This window comes from Podarcis tiliguerta (assembly GCF_965153285.1).
Source record: "Podarcis tiliguerta genome assembly, chromosome: Z".
Taxonomy (NCBI): Eukaryota; Metazoa; Chordata; class Lepidosauria; order Squamata; family Lacertidae; genus Podarcis; species Podarcis tiliguerta.
Genome location: NC_139553.1, coordinates 45,341,221 through 45,368,583, shown reverse-complemented (window position 1 = coordinate 45,368,583; position 27,363 = coordinate 45,341,221). Strand labels below are relative to the sequence as shown.

General features: G+C 44.6%; 1 protein-coding gene across 7 annotated transcripts in view; it reads right to left on the bottom strand.

The window, feature by feature from the left end:
* Positions 1 to 27,363, bottom strand: part of FGF13 (fibroblast growth factor 13) — a 226,775-nt gene that overhangs the window by 13,262 nt on the left and 186,150 nt on the right. For all 7 annotated transcript variants that reach the window (XM_083422517.1, XM_083422516.1, XM_083422514.1 and 4 more), the window contains 2 exons: positions 20,643 to 20,753; positions 14,764 to 14,867 (listed from right to left, as the gene is read on the bottom strand). In XM_083422517.1, coding sequence (XP_083278643.1) covers positions 14,764 to 14,867; positions 20,643 to 20,753 — 215 coding nt within the window. The remainder of the gene's footprint in view (positions 1 to 14,763; positions 14,868 to 20,642; positions 20,754 to 27,363) is intronic.

The following is a 27,363-nucleotide window of genomic DNA, read 5'->3' as shown; positions in this document are numbered from 1 at the left end:
AACTCCTCTTACTCTCTTAAATGAATAAATAAAACAGAAGGCTCTATCATGACAACAATTTATGTAGGAGCTGCCAGAAGATTTCCCACCCCCACGTGCTGCCTTGTAATATCAGAAAAGATCAAGAGGAGTCCAATATTAGAAAAGATAAAGGTTTGTCATGGCAAGAGCCTCCATTGACACCCAAGAAAGAATATTTATGAGGAGAAGAGGAAAGAGATGAAAGATAGTGGCGTTGATGTGGCATGCTTTTGAAAAATGGGCCAACAGGTAATTAAGCCTTCAAAAGGAGAGAAAGCAACAGTGGCTTGCAAGCTTGCAAGAGATACCAATCTAAATAACGGCACGACTTGTTTACCCTCCCTCTGGGACTGCTCAAATCTCCTTAAAGATTAATCCAGAGGAAGAAGAAAACTCGCAAACAAAACATTTCCACTTTTTCCTGGAGAAAACTGCTTGCACATTGTGGTCACATGGGGAGCCCGTTGACTGGCTTGTTTGGGCCCCTGGTAAGCTCACACTTTGTAGATTCAAATGCAGCCCAATTTGCCCGGCCTAGGGACGGGGATTGTCAGGACTGGGAGCCAAATGTGGCCCTCTGGAGATTCTATGTGGCCTTTGGTACTCTTGCAGGCAATGCCTTCTCCCCAGGCTGTGTCCACTGCCAGCCTTGCTCCACACCCTTCTTGAGTGCTTTTTCCTGGCTGGAATGTGTTGAGCTATGAGAATGCCTCTTGCTTGCCTGGATGAAGGATGGAGAGATGTCTTGGTGTGCATGGAAACCTCCAAATTTTGTGTGGCTGGAATGCAACCGGCTCTAAAAAAGCAAGAGCCACACCCATTGCTCCACCCATTTTTACCTCTGGCCCTGCCCACCATTGGTATGTGGTGGTTTCCCAGGAGGGAATGTGACTCTCAGTCTGAAAAAAGGTTTCCCCACCCTGGCCTCATCTCTCAGTCTCATTAGTGAGACACCGGATCAAGAGGATTAATGGAAAATGTCATGACATTTACTAATGCTTTGACATACCAATATCAATACCACAAGGTAAATGGTGAGAATGACCATCTCTTACACCAGCAAAATTGGAAAATGTCCCATCTTACAGAAACAGATATGTCTTGATAAAGGCAATGGTTAGCCAAAAATGAAGAAATGAAATTAGCAACCAAAGAGGAGCAGGAGATCTAAAATGGCCAACAACCCCAAGCAGTTAGTATACTGAAACTTTAGAAGAAATGCCAGTCAAGAGAACCAGGCCCACAGTTTCAAATAAAAGTTGAAGATATCTAGGAGCCCAGTTTTGCATCAAGAAATGGAAGTGCATTCATGTCAGGAGCATATAAATAGGCTGATCCACCCCTACCAATAATTAGAATGGGCATATTGTGAGGCACCCACCCTCTGATGACTACACTGTGCATATTTTCCCAAACAAGTGAACTCCTACTTTTAAGGTATAGATTCAGGAGTAGCCAGTGTGGTGACTTCCAGAGGTCATTGGACAACAACAACTCTCATTGCCCCCAATGGCCAGGGATGGGGTAATCTAACAATATCTAGAGGCCACATTAGTTTAGAATAAAAGAGGAGAGAGAAGAAGGGCATGTACAGTGGTACCTCGGGTTAAGTACTTAATTCATTCCGGAGGTCCGTTCTTAACCTGAAACTGTTCTTAACCTGAAGCACTACTTTAGCTAATGGGGCCTCCTGCTGCCACCGCGCCACTGGAGCACAATTTCTGTTCTCATCCTGAAGCAAAGTTCTTAACCCGAGGTAATATTTCTGGGTTAGCGGAGTCTGTAACCTGAAGCGTATGTAACCTGAAGCATATGTAACCCGAGGTACCACTGTATTTAAGTAGGCATGGTGTGAAGATAGCAGACGGGGGGGGGGGTTCCTCCCCCTCTCACAGTGCTAGGACACAGGGAAATCCAATGTTAGAAGATTCAGAACAGATCAAAGGAAAAACGTATCCACAAAGCAGATAATTAAGCCTTTGGAATTTGCTCCAACAAGATGCAGCGATGGCCACCATCTTGGATGGCTGCAAGAGAGGGTCAGAGAAGTTCATGGAGGATAATGCAATGTTCTTCCTCCCCTCTCAGAGCCTCTAAATACCAGTTGCACACTAGTACAGCTGGGGAGAGTGCCGTTGCACTCACATTCTGCTAGAGGGCTCCTGAATAAGTCATCTGGTCGGCCACTGTGATAACATTCTAGCTGGACTAGAATGGCCTTTGGGCTGATCCAGCAGGGCTCTTCTCACATTCTTAGAGAGCATTTTCTTCCGGCTTCTTAACACACCAAGGGAAGTCAGCACAGAAATATTAGTTTTGAAGCTCCGACAGCAGGCTCAGAGCTGATATCTATTTGTGGCAAATCCGTTAACCAGCTTCCCAACAAGAGCTGTGTTTGCAGACCATAGTCTTCCTCTGCCTAAATCACCATCATGCTCATTTGCACATTTAATTTCTACCCAAAAAATAAAAATAAATAATTTCACAGGACTATGATCGTCAGAAATGTCACGGTTTCAAAAGCAAAAAATTAAAGCCAACAGAAAGCTGGAATTTGTTATTTAAATCGGAAGCCACAGAAAAACTTAATTTCAAGGCAAACAAGATTAAACGTGAAGCAGAATGTGCACACATGCCAACAAGGAGGGGAGGGGGAGATATATATTAACAGGACAGAATTTGCAAATACAAAAATATGTTTTCCTCACTTAATTGAGCAAATTGGCATTATTAAATTAATGCTTTCTCGAGCTGAACGCTGTGGATATTTTTCCACCACCACTACTCCCTGCCAATGTGTATTTACAAAATTAAGAGAGAGGATAAACTTTCCAGATCTGCTTCCATGCTGCAGAAAAGTCAACATCTGTCAACAGTAATGGCTTTGGAAGGACAACTCGCAGCCAACTCCTGCAAATGCGTAACCCCGAGTTAAGTCCTTCTGTGTTTAATGGTGTTTCAACATAGCTAAGTGTGGATAATATTGCAGCCTTGGGTAGAGGAACTTGCCTTATTCTGAGTTGCCTTATTCTGAATTCATCTTTCAGTTGTTGCAGATGAAGGGTGAGGACAATGCCAGATTGACTAATCCTCTCTCTGGCTAATCCCTTGACCTTCTTGGTTTATTTTATCTAATAGGGTGGGGATGCTTGACAGGATTCAGGAGGCTGCAAGTTCCTCGGGGGGGGGGGGGGTTGTGGCACAGACCTCTTTAAAAGAAGTATTAAGTAGCCAAATCCTGAAGAAACTTAAGACAGAAGATCTGAAACATCCCCTTCCTGAAGACACTTTTGGATTTCCATATGCATAGTTTGGGGGTGCTCTTGGATCCATCTCTTTCAGGCCCAAGTCACCTTGGTGCAGGGGTGACCCGTCCCATTTTGCCGCCTGAGGCCAAATGAGAAGGTGTCACCTCCCCTACTGAAGCCTTGCTTATTAGGATTGCTCAGTGGCCGTGGCTTCCAGAAAAATCTCATGAGATCTCGCTAGAAGCTGCCCCAGGGTGCCAACAGGGGAACTGCCATGGATTCTGCAGTCCGAGGTGGCTGTTTCAGTCCACCTCATGAGTGGGGCAGCCTTGCCTTGGTGGGAAAGGGTGGCTACTACCAGCTTTGGTTAGTATGGCAGCCATGACCATTCCTGGACAGGGTTAGACTGCTGTGATCCATGCTCTGGTAACCTCCATATTGTATTGCTTCAACATGTTTATGTTACAAGTTGATTTGGAAGCTGTAGCTAATGCAGAATGTGCTATGCTGGCTTCTTAGAGGGGCTTTATATGGGATATACTATGTCTTTGCTGGACAAACTGCACCGGCATTGATTTGCTACCAAGTCAGCTTCTAATGTATTCCTCTTGACTTAAAGCCCTAAACAACTTGGGACCAGGCTATCTGAAAGACATCTGCTAAGCTCACTGTGATATGTTGGGAAGGGTCTGCTTTGTTGGCCTCTGTCTGTCTCAAGAGACAATGGAGTATGCCTCGGGTGGGGGGAGATAAACCACTGCCCTAGCAGCACCAATGTGAACTCTCCAGCTCACAAGCTCGGGCAGTGTGTATGGAGAACGTTCCTGAGCTGCCCAGATGACAAGACCCTGTCTTGGCCTCGCTGATGCTGTCCAAAGGAAAGCAGAGCAATACAATTTGGCATCAGCTTGGCTGCAGGAGTGGCTGGAAGGAGGCATACAAGGTGCCACCCAACTGCCTTAGGGACTCTTCTCCAGATTTGTGTAGGGTTTACTCCTTAGCCTTTTCTTCTCCTGAAGATACCCCACAACCCAGCAGAGGTTCAGGATCAGAATTTTCCTTCTCCCTGATGAGCTAACTTCCCAGGTGGACAAGCCCCATCTGCCCCTCACATGCAGCCCATGCAGAAACCACCTTCTTGGTTGTTGGACCCACTACTGATGTTGCCCATTCAAAGCCTGTCTTCACATGCAGAGGGAAATCCAAAGTGTCTACTATCGGTATGCAAATGTTCATACGGCTGTAATGTGGGCCATGGCTCAGTGGCACAGCATCTGTTTTGTATGCAGAAGATTCCACATTTAATCCCCAGCATCTGCAGGTAGAGCTAAGAGAGACTTCAGTAGCAAACCTTGGAGAGCTTGTGGCAGTCAGCACAGACAATACTGAGCTAGACAGACCAGTGGTCTGACTGAGTACAAGGCAACTTTCTGTGTCTTGTGACACCACTGTCATAAGAAAAAAATTACATGAGAAATTGTAAAAAATAAATACCTGACCACTGGGGAAAAAGAAAATCCCACAGAAATTGAAGCAGCCGATCAACAGAGCCAGTCCTACTGAACATTTTGCCATATGACCTGTTTCCAGGGTTTGCAGATGCTCATCTCCACCATTTCTGACCCTCCCAATAGGTGCTGTTGATGCCTATTGATTATATTGGACAAAGACATCCTAATGTGGAGAGATCTTCTCATTATCAGTTTAATTTGGAGACAATTAACTTTGCTTTTCTGATTGATATCTGGCTGTTCTTGTTATTTGCATTTAAGTTTTCTTTTAATGTCAGCTATTAATTGTACAATTAAAAGTAATAAATAGTACTCAAAGGGTCAAAACTAATATAGCAATTTCTTCCAGGTCTCAAATGAAGCAATTGAAATGAATGTTGCAGTCTGGCTTGTTTATTCAGAGTGCAGCATTAGTTTGTGTGTGTGTGTGTTTGACACATAATTCAGAGTTTCCTTTATGGAGGATTTGGATGTGTTGGGCAGTGGGGAGTGGGGGGGGTGAAGATCCTTGCACACACCCCCCAAGCACTTATGATATATCTCTCTCTCACTGCTCCATTATGCATTGCAGAGATAATTCTTATCCATGAAGGATTTCAAAGCCATGCGCAGCTCAGATGAATTTGCAAATGCATGTATAATGAAAACAATGGACCTAGTGGGGTTGTCTGCATGCATGTGGTGGTTCAAACTCCTGGTTGCCTAACTTTCTTGGATAAGGGTCCCCAAACTGTGATCCTTGGTCCACCAGTGCCCTGCAAACTTCATTTAGGTGGTCCATGCCATCTGTGGATTTGTGGTTGAAGAAGAGAGATGGTGATCATGTTAAATATCAACCCTGGTTTCTAACTGCATATTTATTGCTTCTTATATTGTATTTTATTATATTACAATTTCAACTCTATGGAATTCAAACTGTAATGCAATAATACAATATACAGGCATACCACAGAGATACTGCTGGTTCAGGTCCAGACCACTGCAATAAAGCAAATATTCCAATAAAGTGAGCCACACTTTTTTGTTTGTTTCTTTGTTTTCCAGTGAAAAGTTATGTTTATACTATACTGCAGTCCATTAAGCCATGGCCCTTGGCTGCAGGGGCAGGAGGCAAAAAACCTGGCTCCAGCCATAGCCAGCTCCACTCCCTTGGCCAGAAGAGGGGCAGTGGTGGAGGGGGTGGGCTTCCTTCCCAGAAGCGGCCAGGCTGCCTGCAGCTGCACCCATGTCCCCATTAGGAGAAATATCTGCAAAGTGCAAGAAGGCAAAACATAATAATGTGAGGTGTGCCTGAACACATATTTTTGCATGCAATTTGGCTAATGCACAAAGCAAGTCCCCAAATACATTGCATTTTGTGTGTACTACTTTCATTAATATATGCATTTGCATGTACAACTTGAACATAGTATGTGCATTTTTGTACACACAACTTGACTGGAGAACTGCATTGCAAAATTCAGAGAGGCGCATCTCTTAGAGGATGACCATGTTTTGGGTTGCATATTGCAAATGAGAGGGATTCACTTTTAATGTGAACTGAATCTTTCTCTCATTCCTATAAGGTACTTGGTCGGGGAGCAAAACACACACAGATCTGGATAACCTTTGCTCCCACAGTCCACGAAAGGCCTAGATCCAGGGTGGAGAACCTCTGGTCCAGGACCAAATGTGGCTCCCCATAGCTCCCTATCTGTCTGTCAGGTTTGTTCTCAGTTCCCATCTCTCACTGCCCCTCCTCTATGCCTTGCTTTGGCTTGGCTGGAAGTGCTCTTGGCTGGTGACCATGCCTCTTGCTTGCCTAGATGGAGAAAAGAGTGTGCAGAATCCTCTGGCTTTCACCTGCCTGGAACGTAGCCTAGGGAGTGACCGTTGTACTGGATGCTCTGCCCATTATTTTTACCTTCAGCCCCTTACCCAATTTTACTTCCAGCTCCATCTACTACAGACATGCAGGCCCCGCCCCGAAAAAAAGGCTGTTCAGGGTTTAAAATGGTGCCTGACCCTGGCCTAACTTTCCCCCACAGGGAACCACAGGAATTTGTTCTTATTTAATCTTACAGAAGAGAGAACGGATAAATTCTAAGGATGCCCATTTGATCCAGTGTTAGAGAGATTTCTGATGGGGCAGAACATGACTGGGCATGTGGCAACCCTCACCTCTGCTGATGTGCCACTTCTTGCATTATTCAATTCAAATCAGATCCATTTTTGAGGCCATTTGGAGCTGCTTTAGCAAGGCAGGGGCAGAACGAGGTTTGCTCTCTCTGTTACGTTAGATCTTCCTTTCCTTTGTGCTAGCACCGAGTTTTTGGGGGGAGGGATTTTTTCTTATCTTTTTTGAACCATCTCAAAAGCTGCAAGCATCAGCCTCGCAATGACAAAAGGAGTGTGTGGGCGTGCAGTTGATCAATTCTAGACTGTCACTGGCTTTTCATTTACTACTCTGAATGTGATTTGGGGGTGGGTAGGTTTGTTGTTTTGAAATGAAATGAAATGAAATGCACAGAAGTTGCATGAAATTCTCAAAAACAGAAAATGCCAAAGGAAGAGGAAAGACAAGAGGGGAAGGAAACACCACTGAATGTATTAAAAGCCACCAAGAGCCAGTGCAGTTCACTGGGTGGCATTGGGACAGTGGCTGTCTCCTGGCCTAACCTACTTCACAGGGTTATTGTGAGGATAAAATGGGGGAGTGGCGGGAGGAACCCCATATGCCATCTTAAGCTTCTTGAAGGAAAGGTGGGATACAAATGTAATCAAGAAGGAAGGAACATGGTGGGAGGGGAGATTTGATTAGGTTGAATTTCACACATTGAGCGGAAGTGGCCAGTTGGTTCTTTAGCTGCATATTTCTGGTCAGCTTTGTAATGGGAATGTTAGCCTTACATGGGCTCAGGTGCTCCTTTGCATAAAACAATGCTCCTTCCCACTTTGCTTTGTCTGTTTTGTGCAAAAAACAAGTGGCCCTGCAGGCAGGTTCCCTGCATTGCAGGGGATTGGGCTAGATGACCCTCTCTACAATTCTATGATTCTATGGTAACCAGCACAAGAGAAGCTCAGAAAGAGCCAATGAACCATAGCTCAGTGGTTGGACACCTCATTTCGATGCCCCAGGCTTAATCTCCAATGGCACCTTCAGGTAGGTGAGGGAAAGATCCCACAGAGCTACCACCAGTCACTGCAGACAGTTTTGAGTTGGATAAACCAGTACAAGACAGGAAATGTTCACTGCCCAAACCACTGCCAAAGTCACGGGTTTGCATCTGGAAGAAAGCAACAGAAATGGAACTTGTGCAGACATTGTTTGCAGTGTCGACTCTGCAATGACCTATTGCAGAATGAATCCAGAGGATTTTTTTTTAAAAAAAGAAAAGAAAAACCAGGGTAAAACCCTCCCTTACTTAGAGGGAGATAATTGGCTTCATATAGAAACATCCCTTCGACAAGCGAATTCCTGGCTGGAACAATTGAAACATCGCTCTTCTGCCTGTACTGCACAAGCACAGGGTAAAAAGGCAGCTGGGATTTTTCTCCCCTTGAGTCTCTTGAAATGCATGCAACTCTCCCTCCAAGGAAAGAAGATTCCTGCCAATTCTCTAATATTACACTCAAGAAGGGCCCCTCCTGAGGTCCTCTTTATTGTGCATTCAGAAAGATTTGTGCTCATGATATTATAAAGGTAAAGGTAAAGGTACTCCTGACCATTAGGTCCAATTGTGACCGACTCTGGGATTGCGGCGCTCGTCTCGCTTTACTGGCCGAGGGAGCCAGCGTACATCTTCCGGGTCATGTGGCCAGCAGGACTAAGCCGCTTCTGGCGAACCAGAGCAGCGCACGGAAATGCCGTTTGATCTACTTGCACTTTAGGGCTGGTCAAACACAGCCCCTCTTTCCATACTGTCTGTGCCTGCTAAGGTTTCACTGTGGACAAACTGCTTCATTTCCAATCATTGCATATCCTTTAACTTCCTGCTAAAACCCCATAAATTTTCAAACGACAAACATTCTGCGGGTTGTTTGACTGTTTTTGTTGTGATATGGCTCCTCCAGACACCAGAACTAATGGAGGTGGAACGATCTGCAGACAGTATGACTCTACAACTAATGCACTATTGTTAGCACCTTCCGCACCTTTAAAGCAGTATCATGCCACTTTAACCAGTTGCAGCTTCCCCCCAAATATTCCTGGGAGCTGTAGTTTGTTAAGGGTGCTGCAAGTTGATAGAAGACTCTTATTACAGAGCTACAGTTCTCAGAGCAGTTTGATTTCCAATCCCTTTCCCAAGGGAATTTTGAGAATTGTGACTTTGTGAGGATCTCCTAACAACTCTCAACACTCTTAACATAATTATTTGGGGGAAGTCATGACTGGTTAAAGTGGCATCATGCTATTTTAAATGCATAGTACACCTGAGGCCTTTGAGGAAAATCCTGCTTGCCATTTTACTCCCCTAGTCCTGATTGTGCTATGATTTAAGCTAAGGTGCAAAACTGCACAGGCTCAAATTATTTCATTTGAAGAAACAATTCAGGGGTGGCAACATTTTTCTTTTTGTCTGTGCTTTGCACAAGTCTATCAAGCAGAAATGATAAAGCAAAGGATGGCACAGGGTGGGGTGGAGCAGGAAGGAAGGAAGAAGAGAAATTGAAATAGTGAGGGTTGCGAGTGAAATCACAGTTGCACATAGCTGTCTAAAATCCAGCCCCATGAGGCCATTAAGTCCAAGGCCAAAGACAGCCACTCCATTGAACCAAAGCTCTGCCACCAAAGCCCACCTGTAATGTGCAAAAGTAGCTCACAGAGATTGCGTAATGTAGAAGAGCCACACTTCCATGGCTGAGCAAATGCTTTGTGTTCAGAAGGACACAACCTTAGCACTTGGCATCTCCAGGGAGGAATGCCTTCAGTCTGAAATCCTGGAGAACCGCTGATAGTGGGTGCAGAAAATATGGATCAATGGTCTGACTCAATGTAAGCCAGTAGCTTCCTCTGTTCCCTCTTAAGTAATAACAATGTGGACTAGACTCCTAGCTTCTTTTTGAGAGCAAGAGCTGCAGCCACGTGGTGGAGCACACGTGTTGCATGTGGAAGGTTCCAGGTTCAATTCAGGCACCTCCAGGCAGAGTTGAATGCAAAACTCTGGGGAGTTGCTGGCAGTCCGCATAGGCAATATTGAGCTAGATGCACCAATGGTCTGACTCAGTATAAGGTGGCTTCTGATGCTCCTACAATCATTGAGTCAGTTGCACTTGAGCTGCTTCTCTCTGCCGGGGAGCTCTCTCTGTCCCCCCCCACCTTTTCTTTTTTGCGATTCTACCAGCAGCATCTTTTTTTGGCTGCAATTTGCAGATGTGAGAAATCTCTAGAAAGATCTATCTGTCAAACACAAGCCTTGGCAGCCCACACATTCATCACACTCCACAGCCTTAATTCCACCCCATTCCCGATTACGGATCAGCAGGCTCCATAACCAGCCACCGCGCCACTGCTTTCACTTGAGCTGCGGAAGGCTCCTTGCTGGAGGAGCCCGGCATGCTAATTGCTATGCGCTGGGGCACGGGCGAACCTGAGCAAACTGTCAGAATGGAATGAGAAAAATAAACTTCCAATTAGCAAGGGGGGGGGGGAGGGGGGAAGAAGCCATTTCCTTAAAAAAAAAACCACACAAAAAACCTACCAACCTCCTAAGTCCAAGATCATTTATTCATCAGGTCCCTTTCCTTTAAAATAAGGCAAATGATAAGGTCACTGCATAAAGCAATCCTTTTCAAAGGTGTACAGTTAAGCGGATTCTAACTCTCCAAGAATTTAAGAAGAGCCCCACGCCCATCTACTGCAGGGTCCTGTTTTCAATAGTGGCTAGCTAGATGCCTCTGGTGTCCCCATGAAGGCAACACCTTGTCCTGCTCTCCCCCCTCCAAGATATAGTAGTCAGAGATAGGCTGCTATGGCACATGGAAGTTCCATTTGTCGGCAATTGCTAATGTCCACTGATTTATTGCATTTTCATCCCATCCTTTCTCCTAAGGAGCATGAGATGGCATCCACTGCTCATCTTAACCCTTTCCCATTTTATCCTCACAACAAGAACCCATTGAGGTAGGTGAGGTCTTTGTGGGTGAGTGGATCTTGTCACTCCCAGTCCAGTACTGTACCCAGGGGAACCCCTGACTCACCGGGTACTGCTGAGCCACCATTTCCATCAACCCTTACCATTGGGCATGCTGGCTAGGGATGCTGGGAGTTGTAGTCCAACAATATCAGGGGGAACAAAGGTTTTCAACCTTCCCTGCCTTAGAATTTTCTTCCTCCCCTACAGCCTATGAAAAGAAGCTCTAGAGAAGAGCAGATGGGAAGTCCTGGGCTGAACATAGCTGATGCTGCACAGAAAGTCAATCGGTAGCTATATGCACCAGAAACCTCTGCATTTATCTTCTCCCAGCAGATTCAGTGAAGCCCAAGCCAGTAGCCCAAGCCCTAGGTAACACCAGGGAGGTGATTAAATCTTTTGCCAATAATAACAATAACAATAATTCATCCTGAATGAGCGCAGGCTGGCAGACATGGCAAGGATAAAACAGTTTAAAAAAATATCTCAGGCAAGAATCTCAGGGTTGCTTGGAACAGTGTCTTTCAAACCATCAAATGTCCTGGTAAACAGCAATGTTATTCTGTTTCTCCTCAAAGCCAGTAGTGAAGGAGGCAGATGCACCTCCACAGGGAGGGCATTCCACAAATGGGGAACCACCACCCAAAAGGCCCTGTTGTGGGTTAACATCAACTAGTCAACCCTAGTGGCAGAACTACTACCAAGTCCTCATTGTAAGATCTGAGATGGATGATAAGGGAGAAGGTGCACTTTAGGTACTTGAGTCCCAGGCCTCCTAGGGATTTATTTGCTAGAATTAACACCTTGAATTTGGCTGGTACCCCATCTGCAGCCAGTGCAGTTCTTTCACTTGACAGCAGCAGCAGCGGGTGATTCATTCCTTGGAGGCTGGATCTGCTGCCCATCGGATCCTGCCTCCTGAGGTGGTCATCTCACCTTGCCTAATGGGTGGGGCGGCCCTGCCTTGGAGGATATAAAACTACTTCCACCCACTCATTCCTGACTACATCATAATAACATGCATTGCACTGCACAACCTCAACCCAGTAAAGAAACAACCAGCACTAACAGCAGGTGCAAACATCAACCTCGCACTCAAAATAGCTCAAAGCACCCTTACACACCAGCTGCAAGCAAAACACTTTGGTTGCAATCATTTGTTTAAGTGAAAACAAAACACTATCTTCTTTCCAAGCTCCCCTTCCATCCTCAATACATATTTACCATTTGCTGTTATGTAGTCGCACCTCATATTTTACGGGCATAGATTCAATGCACTTACTATTATTGCCATTTATAGACTGCTTACCACCTGAAAGATCTCAGTGCAGTTTACAAATACATTAAGCATATATACATGGTGAGCACAATAAAATCATGTCAAATTATGATATCAGGTTGGGTGGGTGAGACAATACTGCTTCAGCTCCAGAAGTGTGATTGCCACTTCGCCAGGAGAAATCAGTGGAGATTCATCCCCATTCACCACTACATTTAAGCTGCACATTTACCTGGAAATAAATCCCATAGAACTCAATGGGTAGACAAGTATAAAAGTGCACCGTGAAAGTATAAACTTGTGAGGATTACAGAAAAACTCGTGGATGACGCAGAAGAAATCCACCTCTGCAGGACTCTCCCCCCCCCCTTTTTGAGGTTCCACTTTATGGGATACGCTTACTGGAACTGAACTCAAAATGCTGTAACCTGTGTTTTTTCTTGAGTCATATTTCAAGGGTTTTGGCATTGCATTTGGCATATATTTATGTTTTTAATAGCTGTTTAGGATTATTCGGCTCTGTGATTGCGGGCTCTCTTTTTTGGAGATTCGTTGCTTTGGCTTTTTTTAAAAAAAACCTAGCAACAATAAAAGTCACTTTTCTCTGTTTTTCCATGCAAATACAGTTGTTGTTTTTTTGTTTTTGTTTTTATTAAGTATTGCACTGAGGACATATGTTCAGAATCCAAATGCCAACATTACAAAAACATTTATTCCTGATGGAATTCAAACATATCAGAACCCAAGAAATATCAGAATGTCAGAACAATAACGGAATACCAGTCTGTTCATCCCTAATCTCCAACTCTGAATTTGGGATATGGCCACATAACCAGATTCTGTAATTGACTAGCTTGCTTTCTACAGACGAACCTGGACCTTGGTGTTAAACATAACCACTCTCAAAATGCCTGTTACTTCTAGCCTGAGACTGAGGTGCTCAGCTTCTGCTCATGGGCTTCCCTGGTAAAGGTAAAGGACCGCTGGACGGTTACGTCCAGTCAAAGGTGACTATGGGTTTGTGGTGCTCATCTCACTTTCAGGCCGAGGGAGCCGGCGTTCGTCCACAGACAGCTTTCTGAGTCATGTGGTCAGCAGGACCAAAGTGCTTCTAGCACAATGGGACACCGTGACAGAAACCAGAGCACACAGAAATGCCGTTTTCCTTCCCACCACAGTGCCAGTGCCAGATTTACATATAAGCTAAACAAGCTATAGCTGAGGGCCCCACTCTCTTGGGGTCCCCAAAAAAATTAAAGGAAAAAACACCTGGATATACATTTCCAAAATATAAGATAAAAAACAAATAAAACCTACATACAGCAACAGTGTTTTATGCTGTATAGGTCCATAAATTACCATATAGCATATATTCAACACAAAAAACAGCAACAATTTGCTGTTGACAAAGGACAGCTGGACACATAAAGGGCCCCATTACATTCAGTAGCTTAGGGCCTCATCAAACCTAAATCCGGCCCTGCACAATGGTACCTATTTATCTACTTGCATTGGCATGCTTTCAAACTGCTGGGTTGGCAGGAGCTGGGACACAGCAACGGGAGCTCACTCCATCACGGGGATTCGAACTGCCAACCTTCTGGTCGGCAAGCCCAAGAGGCTCAGTGGTTTAGACCATAGTGCCACAGCATCTGATCAGCCACTGTGAGAACAGGATGCTGGACTAGAGGGGGGGATGGATCCAGCATCCAGACTCTTCTTTTGTTCTTATGAATAGGTTCCAGATATACTGTTGGTGACAGTGACTTATTATGATTATTACATCATTATGCTGTGGATTTCACTTTTTACCATATATTTTGCTCTATAAGACTCACTTTTTCCCTCCTAAAAAGTAAGGGGAAATGTGTGTGCGTCTTATGGAGCGAATGCAGGCTGCGCATCTATCCCAGAAGCCAGAACAGCAAGAGGGATTGCTGCTTTCACTGCTCAGCGATCCCTCTTGCTGTTCTGGCATCTGAGATTCAGAATATTTTTTTTCTTGTTTTCCTCCTCCAAAAACTAGGTGCGTCTTGTGGTCTGGGGCATCTTATAGAGCGAAAAATACGGTAATTATTGTATTGCATAAATTAGGTTCTTAATGTAGTGCTCAGCCCTGGGATCTTTGGATAAAAAGTGGCATATAAATTCAAATAAATAAATAATGGATAATGCCCTTGGTGGGTTTTTTTTGGGCGGGGTGCAGATCCATTAGTCAATAAACATTTTTAGTAGTCTGCTTAGCAACATCGTAACAGCCTTAAAAACAGAAAGCACCTCTCTTTTGAGTTACGAAATTCCCCTGTGCAGTTTCCTGCCAATTATCCAAACTTAGCATGGGAGATCAAGTAAGAGGGTTTACATAAGGTACAAGGCAAAGGATTCAGCTGCAATTCTGCAAAAAACCCCACCCCACCCCATTTTCACACTGAGCAGAGAAGCACGCTGCAATAAACCACTTCCAAAGAGCAGCTCCTATCCCCCATCGTTGCACCAAATAAGCATCATTACATTGTTTCCGGGGCCCGGGTTTCTGACACATACAAGACAGGATAAATAAACCAAGAGTGTGGAATGCAGTTGACACTTACCGATGTGTACAAGTATCCTTCGCTGTTCATGGCTAAGTACAGTTTTGTTTGGACGCCTTGAATTGCCACCACTCGTAAACCCACAGGTATGAGGTTAAACAAAGCTAGGAAGGAAGAAGAAGGAAGAAGGAAGGAAGTTAACCTCTCCAGATTTCAGCAATAACTTCAAATCTTTCATTGAAAGAGACATTTTGTGAATATTTAATATGAGCTTCTTTTTTAAAAGCAAAGTAGCACGACAGGGCATCCACCCCCCCCCCTTTATAAAGGAGCAAAGGCAAGCTCATCAACTCTCTTGGGGGTGGAATGGGGGAATAACCCCAACAGATAAGATCATTTCACGGAACCATATATGCAAGCTTCCTGCATCCAACAGCAACTAAACAGATGCTTACAGGAAGCCCTTAAGGAAACCCTTGTCACTGTCGCTCTTTAGAAAATTGTATCCAGAGATAAACTGTCTCTGACCATGGAGGTTCTGCATCTCCATTGTGGCAAATAGCCACTGATAAGCAGGAAAAGACAAAGCTGCAGGAGCCCCAAGTGACAATGAAATGATATCAGAAAGGACGATTATTTGAGCATGAACAATTATATATGCAAACACTTGGGTATGCATGTGTAAAATGCAAAATTACAAAAATACAAATTCTCCAAAATATAACCACTGTGTGAAAAACAGTGAAGTTCTCCATACAATACAGATAATTAAGGACGAGAGCTCCAAGATTAAACTTCGCTTCATGTTGCTTCAAAATCAAATTGGAGAATTATTCACAAGTAGCATATCCTGAGATATAATTCTGGACATCTTATCAATTAGTATCAATTAGTATCTGATTCACAGAGAACACCATTTCTTCTTATTTGGTGAATTTGTATTTTAACATTTTGTATTTTTTACAAAATGTGGGATGAATTTACCCCATATGTGCCCACTGAATCATTTTTATCTGCGGAACTGGCACTGTTACCAGTACACAACTATACTTGCTCTGTACTTGCAAGGAATCAATTTCTGGAACTCCCTGCCTATTCACATCAGAGAGGCAGCTTTGCTGCACTGTTTTGGCACCTCCTAAAACTATTCTTGTTCAGGCAAGCCTATCCTGGCACATTGAGCTGGTGTGCTTCAATCTTTTCCCCTTTTTTAAAAAACTTGTTATTATCTTTAAAGGTTTGTAATTGTTTTAAGTGTTTTTATTGATAATTTCAATATTCCTTAGAGATTTTCCTACAATCAGGTGTAGCATCAATCCTGTTAAATAATAAATAAATAAAATAAGCATATACCCACATATGTTCATGTTTAAATCATCATTTTTGATATCATTTTGGTCTCACTTGGGTTCCTGCAACTTCTTCCTTACACATGATGAACCCCTCCTCTGTTTTTTTTTTTTGTTGTTTGTTGAATAGCCACTGATAGGCATATGATTACACGAATTTTGAGGATGGTTGATCCTTCATCTAGTCGGTAGGTACCCTGCCAGTCTGTGTTCATGCCTCCCCTCCTACGGTAAGAGCATTGAACCAGGGCCTGGGATGCCAGCAGCCGGTCACAGTCTTTCAGCCTAACCCATCTCAAAGGGCTGTGGTGGGGATAGATTTGTTGCATAATTGCCTAGTTTGTTGCGGTTGCAACCCACCCTACATAAAGCATGGATAGGAAATCAAATAAAATAGGGGACAAATAACTAAAATGCAGAGGAGGAAAACCTTTGGAAGTCCCAGAAGCAGTCCCAATGATCAGTTGGTTGCCGGGGCTTCAAAGCACCGCAGCATCTGACTTCATTGTGATGGAAGGTGATTGACAGGTGGTCCCACACACTTATCAAATATGGTCCATACAGGATATAGATGTATATGTGTGGGTGTGAGAGGGTCAGTGAGCAATCAAAAGACATGTTAGATTTTGGATGGTACTTGCTTTGGTTTCAGTACATAGATATGCAGCAGTCCGTTTAGCAAAATGTATATACTGCTGATCATAAATAAGCAAAAGTCTAAGCCATTTACATAAAACCATATAGAACATTATTATTTTTAAAGAGCAAGAGACAGACTTTGAAAGGCAGCAGGCAGGATAACAATTCTAAAATACAGATACAATCAACAGGTTTTTGTTTTTTATAAAAAAGAACCCAAATGTCCATACTAATATTCTATGTGTTGTGCATAGACTGCAGGTGGGACACAGACCACACAGAGTGCATGGGACTCAGAAAACTCAGCTGGTGCTCTATAGCTCAAGGAAAACCTGGCAGCAGAAGGCAGCACTTGTTTGTTTGTTTCTCTTCGAAAGTTGACCTAGATCTGCATGTACCCATATAAATCAGCAGGTGTGATTTTTTGCAGATTTGGGCTTGCACCCCAGGTCTTTCCAGCACTTAGGAACCTTAGGAGCACCTTAGACAGCAAGTCAATAACAGCAATGCATATCAAAGCATCTCCCTTGCAGCAACAGCCTGCAACCAATTCATTTCAAAATATGATAATACAGCAATCCAAACAAATGACCCAATTCTGCAACAGTTCATTTCAATAATGCTGACATTATAATGACATTTCAGCTTCAGTAGAAGATAGGCAGTATCAGCCACTAAAGCTAACACAAAATCAATTATTATTTATCAGTTGTTAGAATACATTTTGTTAAAATACATAAGCCATGAGTTGGATACAATAAAACTTTCCGGTGCAGCCAGGTATCCGTCATCCATCAGTTCTTCCAAAGAGCCAAGTGCTGTGAATAGAAACCAGATACAGGCACCCAGAAACTGCATTATACTGAGTCAGACTATTGGCCTATCTGGCTCAGTGTTATCTGCACTGACTGGAAGCAGCTTTTCAGAGGCACAGACAGAAGTCTTTCCTTGTGGTCAGTGGCGGAGCTGATCTGATCAGCGCGCTGTGTGATCCACCCCAGTGCCTGATCTCGGTGCGGCTGCGCAATCCTCCCCAGGGGCTGATCTCAGCACAGGGGGCACCCCCCCCCCATGACTCCCAAGCCTACAGTAAGCCGGGGGAAGGGGGAGAGCCACAGCAGCTGCTGTGCCACTTGTCGCTCGCTGGGCTTGGGGGAGTAGCGGACGGAGGGGGGGCGTGCCGAATGTCACCCCCCTTCAGGATGACACCTGGGGCGGTCCACACACCCCGCACCCCTCTTCCTATGCCCCTCCTTGAGGTCCCAGGAGAGGCAGGGTACTGGACATGGGACAAATGTGTGCACACTGAAACCCCAAAGTCCCCATGGTCAGCAAAACTGCCCTCCGGCCATCCTCGTACTGAGTGTGCATGGGAAACTGGCCATGCTTTTGTGAGGTCTCCCCCACAACCCCCACCCATGCACAAACTGATGTGGACTTGTGGTGAACTCAGTTTAAGATTAGAGAAATGAGACACTGAAATTGACAGCTTTATCCATTCCTACTACTGGGCTATGATTAAAATACAGGCAGGTCGAAACCTTCTTTCTCAAGGTTAACTAAGGGGCCATCTACAAAAGCCCATACAAGTGGCTGGCTGAAAATTACTTCTGTAGGACAGTGGGGGAAGGAGCTGCATAGATAGGAACCCACCATGGAAGTACACCATGCTCATAAGACCTCTTTTTGGCAATCTCTCTACCCTGCTGTCATTATCATGGTCATTTTTGCTAGTTCCTAATAGCAATGAGAAGCAGGTTACAAAAAGTTTCTACATGAGGAATGACCACAATATCTTCGGTAGAGTGTATCATAATTTCAGAGCTTTGGGTGAAATGGTTTTGTTTTTGTTTTTTGGCAGCCATTTATTATGTGGTCTTAACATAAACTTGTCTTCCCAACAGAGAATCTAATTATTTATGCTAGCGGTAAAAAGGTTCATTGAAAATGAACACATTTTGTCATATGCAGCATAATTGGTATCACTCCTGGTTCTTCCTTTGGCTACTATGAACATTTAGCAGCCACCAGATTCAGACTGCTGAGAGAAGTGTCTAGGGGCCTACTCACAATCCATCTGCCTCATCCATCACACATATGAGGGTGCAGAAATTTAGAGTGGCTGAATGGAAGACTATTCAGATGCACTTCCCAGTAGCATGGGATCATCACAAGGAGAAACAGCTCCCATCATAAATGAAACTAAGCAAGGGGGCATGGAGTGAGTCCATCACTGCCAGAAGGAGGACCCTTGTTATTGGGGGAGGGATCACCATCCTGGAGCCAAGCTACTTTTCTTCAGGAGATGAGGCTGGGGATTCAGAGTGGAGGGAGAGGTACCATCAGTGTGAGCTTTAGAAGTACTTGCACCGGAGAAGCCCTAACAGCCAGTACCCTTCTCTCCACCCTCTGACTCAGAAGACTTCATCTCAGAAGGCCCAGGGCAAGCAGAGTCTCCTTACTCCACCCAAGCAAACCATTGTTGGAGAACTCCAGCTCCTATAGACAGAACTCCAGATCCTATAAAAGGCTCGGCCTGTGAGTAGCTGTTGCTGAAGCAACATCTAAGCTGTGTTTTGATGCTGCATTCTTCATCCTGAGCCATGGAGCTGTCCATGGTACCTCCCTTGCTTTTGTTGAGACCAGAACTTACATCAAAATAATTCATTAATATAGATTCATTCAATTTACTGTCTTTTTTCACATGAGTGTGGCTTTGAATTGCTCTGAATTTTGATATATGCTTCTTTTTTTGGTTAAAAATATTAGTCCAATTTTTGGTTTTGAGTGGGTTGTTTGCTGTTAGCTGCATTGGCTTCACCTTAGAATGAAAAGTGTGGCATAAGCAATAGAGGAGATGTGGAGAAACTTGGCCCCTTCCACATGCTACAACCCCTGCCATCCCTGGCCATTGGCCATGCTTGCTGGGGCTGATGGGAGTTGTGGTTCAGCAACATTTGCTGAGCCAGAAGCTCTCCATCCCTGCAATAAATGGAAGTGAATATGTGATTGCAATTTGTTTTAAATTGCATTTAATGTTGTATTTTGAATGATTGTGGTCCACCCTGTGACCTCAGGGTGAAGAGTGGGTAGATCATGGAAGAGGAGGAGAACCTATAAGCAAAAACAAAACAAAAAAGGAGGCTCTCTTCCAGATCACTGCGCATAACTAATTCAGCTTTCCTACAGCTGCCATCTCTGCAAGAACTATGTTCTTGAACTATGAGACCTTTGGGTATTGGGCGGTATTAAATAAAATAAATAATAATAATAAAATAATAATGTTTTTAAAATAATTGTCATGGACACAGACTCCTGAAGTAAAGATGTGCTGGGATGACTCCCACCCTCCAACAAACAAATGATTCAAAGGTTTATGGACATATTAGTGTAAGGAAAAAAACATTTTCCCACTGGATATTTTCACCTGACTAAATCCAACTCTGAAGATAGAGAAGAAAGACTGAAAGCAGAATCAATCTGAGGTCTATCACCAGAGTGTGGAACATGCAAATTTAATGAAGTGGGCTGGTTTCTTCACCCTCTCCCCCACAGTTCTTGGTGGGATCATTTGTTTCTGGTACTTTTGGAGAAGCGATGGCTTGGATTTATTCCAGGCAAAATGAGGGGGTGAGAAAACTTTCTCCGGGTGGAGAACAAAAACCTAATGAGATCCAAAGCAAAGAGATGAAGCCCTCCAGATCTCTATGGAGATAACATTTGCACAGGTTTTTCAGAAGCCACCACTACCTCCACTGGTTCATCGAACATTCAAGTGTTTTTGTACAGAAGGTTGAACAGCAAACACACAGACAATAATGATGTTGCCTTGATTCCATCTGCCACATGCTATCTCCAAAACAGCCATTGGATCTGGTGTTGCTGTTTTTTAAGCCATTCATATGGACTTGTAGAATGCACAAACAAACCATTTCCAAGGTGAATACTCACTGTAGGTACTCTCTTCCTCTTTAGTGCCATCGATAGTTCCATCTGCTTGTAGCTGCAAGTGATACCCTTGCCGGCTGTACAGTTTTGTTACAATGCCTTTAAGCTGTGGTTCTGTAAGAAAACAAACAAGTGGAAAATATTAAAAGTTCAGTTCTGAAACTGACATTGCATATGCTTTCGGTGAACAAAAAAGACATGCCTCATTTTTCCAGAGAGAAAAACCCCCAGCTAGAAGTTTCGCAGCTATTTGTGAGATTGCCGAAACAAATCAGCAAATGGAGGACTGGTGGTCACCACTGACTTGGGGTAAGAAATGCAGGTGGTTTTAAAACACAAATCTTGTGCCAGTGGATCAAAATGCCAGCAGTATGTTACATGGCTGAAGGAGCTAGATCTGATTGCTATTAAGATTAGAAATGTGCTGGCAAGGAAAAGATCCTGCTTTTTAATGAGCTTGAGATTCATCAGCAGTAGAATAAAAAGAGGAAGGAAAAACACTTCTTAAAATGAGAGGACGTGTGCTAACCAAGAACCAAGCTGAGAGGTATAGTTAGTACCACTGCAGTTCCAATTAACCATTGAGCATCAAGAGACAGAAGTACTAAAATATATGCTAGAGGAAGGCAATAGGAAAGGGGGAAGTGTAAGCAACAATCCAGTAGAATTGAACCCAAATTATGTTTTTACTTGGTTTCAAATGGCGTGTATGTGTGTGTGTGTGTGTGTGACAGTGAGAGAGAGAAAGACAGATACTCTACCAGCCTGAATTTCTGGAATTTGGCAAGTATTGCGATTCCAGACAAATGTTGAGAATGTCCAAAAACACCAAGGATACCCTATCCAAAGTTTTAGATTCTAATAATAATAATAATAATAATAATAATAATTTCTTTAAAGTGTTTAAACTGGATTGAATGTTGTATTTTTACATTCCTGTAACCTACCCTGGAATCTTACAGTGAAAGAGAGAGAGAAGGAAAGAAAGAAAGAAAGAAAGAAAGAAAGAAAGAAAGGGGATCTGTCTGTATCCAAAAAGTAGGGAAATCTGTCATTTGTCTTTGAATGTTCCCCCAGACATTCATCTGGCACTGTCAACATCCATGTGCAAATGTCAGCATGTGCCACAGTCGGGTGATTCACTGGAAAGTCTACGCAGTCCTCCAGGATTTCGGCATCAAGAACCTGCTGACTCCTGTTCCCCCACCCCCTCAGGTGCCTCTGGCTAGAGCAGAGTGCCCCTTGACTGGGATTAGGGAGCCCAGCAAATGCACACCCATGCCTCCATCTGGAGCCTGCTATGCAGCTAAACAGACGTATGAACATTTCCGAAACTCATGGGTACAACAACATCCTTGCCATCTTGATGGTTAGTAAATGAGACTGTAAGGCTCAGTCAGAGCATCAGAGGAACGTGAAGACTTGACTAAAGAATGACTTGTGACACAATGAAATGTAGCCTCATGAATGGCACGTTTCTTTCCAGAAAGGGTCAACAAACACCTGCGCCATAGATATGGAGACCTGTGGCTGGGGATTTGTCTGGCTTCATCAATTTTAGTTAGTTTGGGACCTCTGCAGTGAAACAGTGAGAGGTGCATAAGCAATTGTTGTCCACCTCCAGCCACGGCAAAGAAGCTGTTCCCATCTCGTTCAAGTGGGATCTGGCAGTGATGCATACTGCTTCCCAAAAGCAACATTGCAACATTAGCAAAGCAGACCAACCTGGTGATGCTGTCAAGCTTATTTAGGGCCTCACCATCCATCATGTCCCTCTTTTAGGTTGCATCTAAGTGGCCTTTAGGACGCAGGTGGCACTGTGGTCTAAACCACAGAGCCGAGGGCTTGCCGATCAGAAGGTCAGTGGTTCGAATCTCTGCAACAGGGTGAGCTCCCGTTGCTCAGTCCCTGCTCCTGCCCACCTAGCAGTTCAAAAGCACGTCAAAGTCCAAGTAGATAAATAGGTACCACTGCGGCGGGAAGGTAAATGGCGTTTCCATGCGCTGCTCTGGTTCACCAGAAGTGGCTTAGTCATGTTGGCCACGTGACCTGGAAGCCGTACGTTGGCTCTTTCGACCAGTAAAGCGAGATAAGCACCACAACACCAGAGTCATCCGCAACTGGACCTAACCGTCAGGGGTCCCTTTACCTTTAAGTTACCTTTGGAACTTTTTGTTTTTTGGAAGCATACCTCTAGAAATGCGATATACTGTGATGACAATTGGGGTTGAAAACACACACGTCGTACAGGCACCCACCAGGTTTTGCTACCACTTCTCATCAGCCACCTACTTAATGGAAGATTTTACAGGTTTGGAAGATTTAGCGAAGCAAAACCAAGGAGCGGGGATTTGCTAATTCCGTTTTCCAAAATACGCTAGAGCATTTACATGCTCGCTCATTCCTTGTTGCTGTGTAACATTTGAAATGGCCCATAGTTATCAGACCCACCACAAACTGGATTGCTGATTGTTGGCCCAAAATGCTGTTAACAAGAATGACCCTCTACTTCCTTTTACAGCCTGTCATTTCAGGTCTCTTCACTTGTTTTTTAAAAAAGCATATGTGTACACAGAAGATGTGTCTGTACATGCACATACACAAGAAATGCAGCATATAAAGTTGAGGTGTGTGTTTGCAAATACATGTCTTGTACAAGTTCCTTGCATCAGAGAGTGACATAGCTCCTGGTCAAGTGAGCACAGTTAACCCAGGGATAATAGCTAGGCAGTGCATGAAACAACTCTTAGTTCTTCAGCTGGTTAAGAACAACTGGAATATTTAATGGTTGCGAGTTTGGTGATTTATTTGTTTTTTAGAAAAGTAAAACCAGAGGAGAGGGAATTGGCTCATTCCCCTTTCCGCATTTAGATGCTTGCTCGTTCCTCCCCACCCACCCAGGTGCATCCCTCGTCTCACACATTTTATACAAAAGACCAACCTTACAAAAGAGTGATAGGAAAGTACTGGTGACAACAGCAGCCTGGAGCAAATGCACAGATTTGCAAAGGGATACTAGTGATAGAGTGGGCAGCCTTGGAAAAGAGAGAGCTCCACCAATGTACTATCTGAGCCAAGCCAACATTACAGGGTTGTTGAGAGGATAAAGTGGGATAATACCATCTAGAATCGCAGAATCATAGAACTGCAGAGATGGAAGGGACCGTGAGGATCCTCTAGTCCAGCCCCCTGCAATGCAGGAATCTTTTGCCCAACATAGGGCTTGAACCCACAACCCTGAGACTGAGTCCCATGTTCTACCAGCTGAGCCATCTCAGTCCGCAATGGGCATATGCGTGGCCCTGAACTTCTTTGGCATAGCTAGTGGGTGGCTAGGAATAAGACAGATTCACATGAAAATGTGGGATGCGACAATGATGCATAAACACAACGGGAGTTGGGTAAGGTTATCTCTCCATCCCTCGCAACTCCATCCTCATGTAACATATCCTGAGTGGGTATGCAGGGGGTGTGTGAAATATGGGAAGATTCATGTATACAGATGACAGGGTTGTGTGTGGAAATAAATGGAGCTTATAAGCCAAACTGCATGTGTGCATTCTCTGAGTAAGTCACCGATGGTTGAGGTCGGGGGTGGCGAAGGGCCATAGCTCTGTGGCAGAGCATCTGCTTTGCATGCAGAAGGTCCCAGGTTCAATCCCCAGATAGGATTCCTGCCTGAAACCCTGGACAGCCACTGTCTGCCAGTGTAGGCAATACTGTGCTAGACGGGCTAATGGTTTTACTTTCTCCTATGACCCATCTACCATCTAAGCCAGGGGTTGTCAACCTGGTCCCTACTAGTGGGTGTTTCAGGATTCTAGGTGGTCGGCAGGGGGTTCTACAGCACAAGCTGAATCCTCCTTCCATCAAGCACTGGTGGGCAGTAAGGAAATTTTACCATCAAGAAAGATGAATTAGTGGGCGGTAGGTATAAAAAGGTTGACTACCCCTGATCTAGGCAAATGAGGAAAGGCGGTAGCTCAGAGGCACCTCGAGTTACAAACGCCTCAGGTTACAAACGCTTCAGGTTACAAATGTATCTGCATTCAGAAAGTCCCATGTTCAATCCCCAGCATCTTCAGGTTGGGCTGGGATGGAATAACCCCTGCCTGAAAACCTGGAGGAGCACTGCCAGTCAGTGTAGACAATGCTGAGCTACATAGACCAAGGTGGCTTCTTATGTTGCTGATGCGCAAACATACATCTCAAGTGAGTGCAGAAATCTGGAACAGCAGAGAAATCCAGGATGGTACATGAACAAGGGAGAGGCAGAAGATGTCATTCACCATTGTGTCCATGGTGCTGGGTGCACAAAGAGAGACACATTCTTGGCATGCCGATTCCTTTGTGTGTGTAGAAAATAAAGAAAAACCTCCATAAGAAACTGAAATCAGCCATTGTCAAAAATGCACAGGAACTTAGGAATGGAAACAAGCGTAGGTAATCCTAAGGACAGTTACAAGTGTGTGGGAAAGGAAAGAAAACTGGTGCCTGTCTATATTAGTGAGTGTGCAAGATGCTCAGAAGGCATAACAAGAAGTCCTTTAGTAAGCATAAGAAAAGGAGGAAAGAAAGAAAGAAAGGGGCTGAAGATCTGAGGCAGAGCAATGTGAAAGGAAAAAGAGGGAGATCAGGGACTGGGGCGTTTAAAGCACTGGAAATCAAAGAGAAGTCAGAGCAGTGGAATGAACAGAGTCCAGAACTTAGAGCAAGGAGATACAGGTTCAAATCCCCAGTCATCTGTGAAGCTTACTGGGTGATCTGAGCCAGTCACCCCCCTCAGCCCAGAGCACTTTACAGGGCTGTCGTAAGAACAGGTGGCTGATACCCACCTCTGAGCTCCTCTGAGGAAGGGCAGAATGCAATTGCAACCAAGGCTGTGTATGCACCATATATTTAAAATAAGCCCCCCCCCCGCCCACAGAAACAAAGAATCCTGGGAACTGCAGCTACAGTTCCCAGCACCCTTAAACTGCAGTTCCAAATATTCTTTCGGAAGGTGTTTTAAAGGTGTTACCACAACAAAAAAGGTGGATTTGGGTAACTAATTATTACCATTGGTATTTGAATGCTTGGCTTTCCATTGGCTCCATCAGCCATTATGTTTTGCTGTATGGAAGAGCATCATGCTCAGCTGGTCATGTGTCAGTTGCCACATTTCTCTCCCAATACATGGACCAGGAAGCAGAGATGTGCCAATCAAATTCCATTCACATCTCAACCTGCAAGCTTGATGTTAAAATTGGTCTCTTAGGAAGCTCATCTGTGTCAGAAAGCACATGGAACTTGTGCATAGATACTCATTTGTTTAATTTGATTGTGTGTTGTTGCTGCAACATGGGTGGAGGGGAGCACCACCCATGTGCGAAACATGTCCGAACATAGCAGTCCCCCTGATGTATCAGAGATGTACCTGACCCAAAAGCAAAATCACCCTGATACTTCTATGACTCACAGGCACTGCAAGCAGCAGTTGTCACTGGTGTCTGATACTCAGAGGTATACTACATTTGAATATGGAGGTTTGTTTTCACTATTGTGGTCAACACCCAGCTGTTACACTCCACACATCCAACCACAGAAGAGCCATGGAAGCTCCTGGCTGCCACCATACAATGGCCAGACAATGCGCCAAGAGGCCCCATGCAACCAGCCAACACTTGCATCCTGCTCCATTAAAGGAACATCGGAAACTGGCTTACACTGAGTCAGAACACTGGCCCAACTAGCTTAGTACTGTCTACACTGACCGGCAGCATTTTTTCAGGGTTTCAGACAGGGAGTCTCTCCAGACCTATTTGAAGATGCCAGGGATTGAACCTGGGACCTTCTGCATGCAAAGCAGAGATTCCACCACTGAGCCATGGTCCTTCCCACACTACAAAGGGCTGCAACTAATCAGGAACTGTTGCAAATATACCTTTTCTTTTTTTCTTTTTTAAAAAACACCCTTTGTTGCCTCCTGAGCATGCAGGTCACAAGCCCCAATAGCCACATAAGAAGATGGTTTCAATCCGCGTTGGGGTGGGGTAGCAGATTAGTGCAGCCTGGGCTGAAGGTCCCCAACTCACTCCTTGGCATTCTCAGCCCAGAGGGAGATAAATCAGAGCAGAAATGACTGGAATGGATGGACTAATGTTTGCCTCTCATATAAGGCAGCTGCATAGGCTCCTACAGCATTTGCTCACATCTCCCCTCCCCCCCCCAGTAGGAAAATCAGAATGCCTGGCTTTGGTCCTCCACAGAGAACCCTGCAGGACCACAGCAAAAGGGTCCATCTAACTCAGCATCCCGTTCCCCACAGCGGCCAGTCAGACACTTATGGGAAAGCCGTGAAGCAAGGGAGTGAAGGCAAGAGCCCTCTCCTGCTCTTGCTCCTCAGCGCCTGATATTCAGAGGCATTCTGCTCTTGTTCATGGAAGGTCTAACTCTTGTGTTTAAGAAGAACGGAAGAAAAGCCCTCTTGTTGCAGACTGAGGATCCAGCTTCCATCTCCTAACAAGAGCTAGGCAGATGCCTCCAAAAGGCCCAGGAGCAGGGGGACTTCCAAGCAATAGCCCTCCCTAACACATTCAACAGTATTCTGACATACGGAGCTGCCTTTATACCAAGGCAGACCACTGGGTCCATCTAGCTCAGTATTGTCCACACTGACTGGCAGTGGCTCTCTAGGGTTTCAGGCAGGGGACATTCCCAGCCCTACCTGGAGATGCCAGGGAAT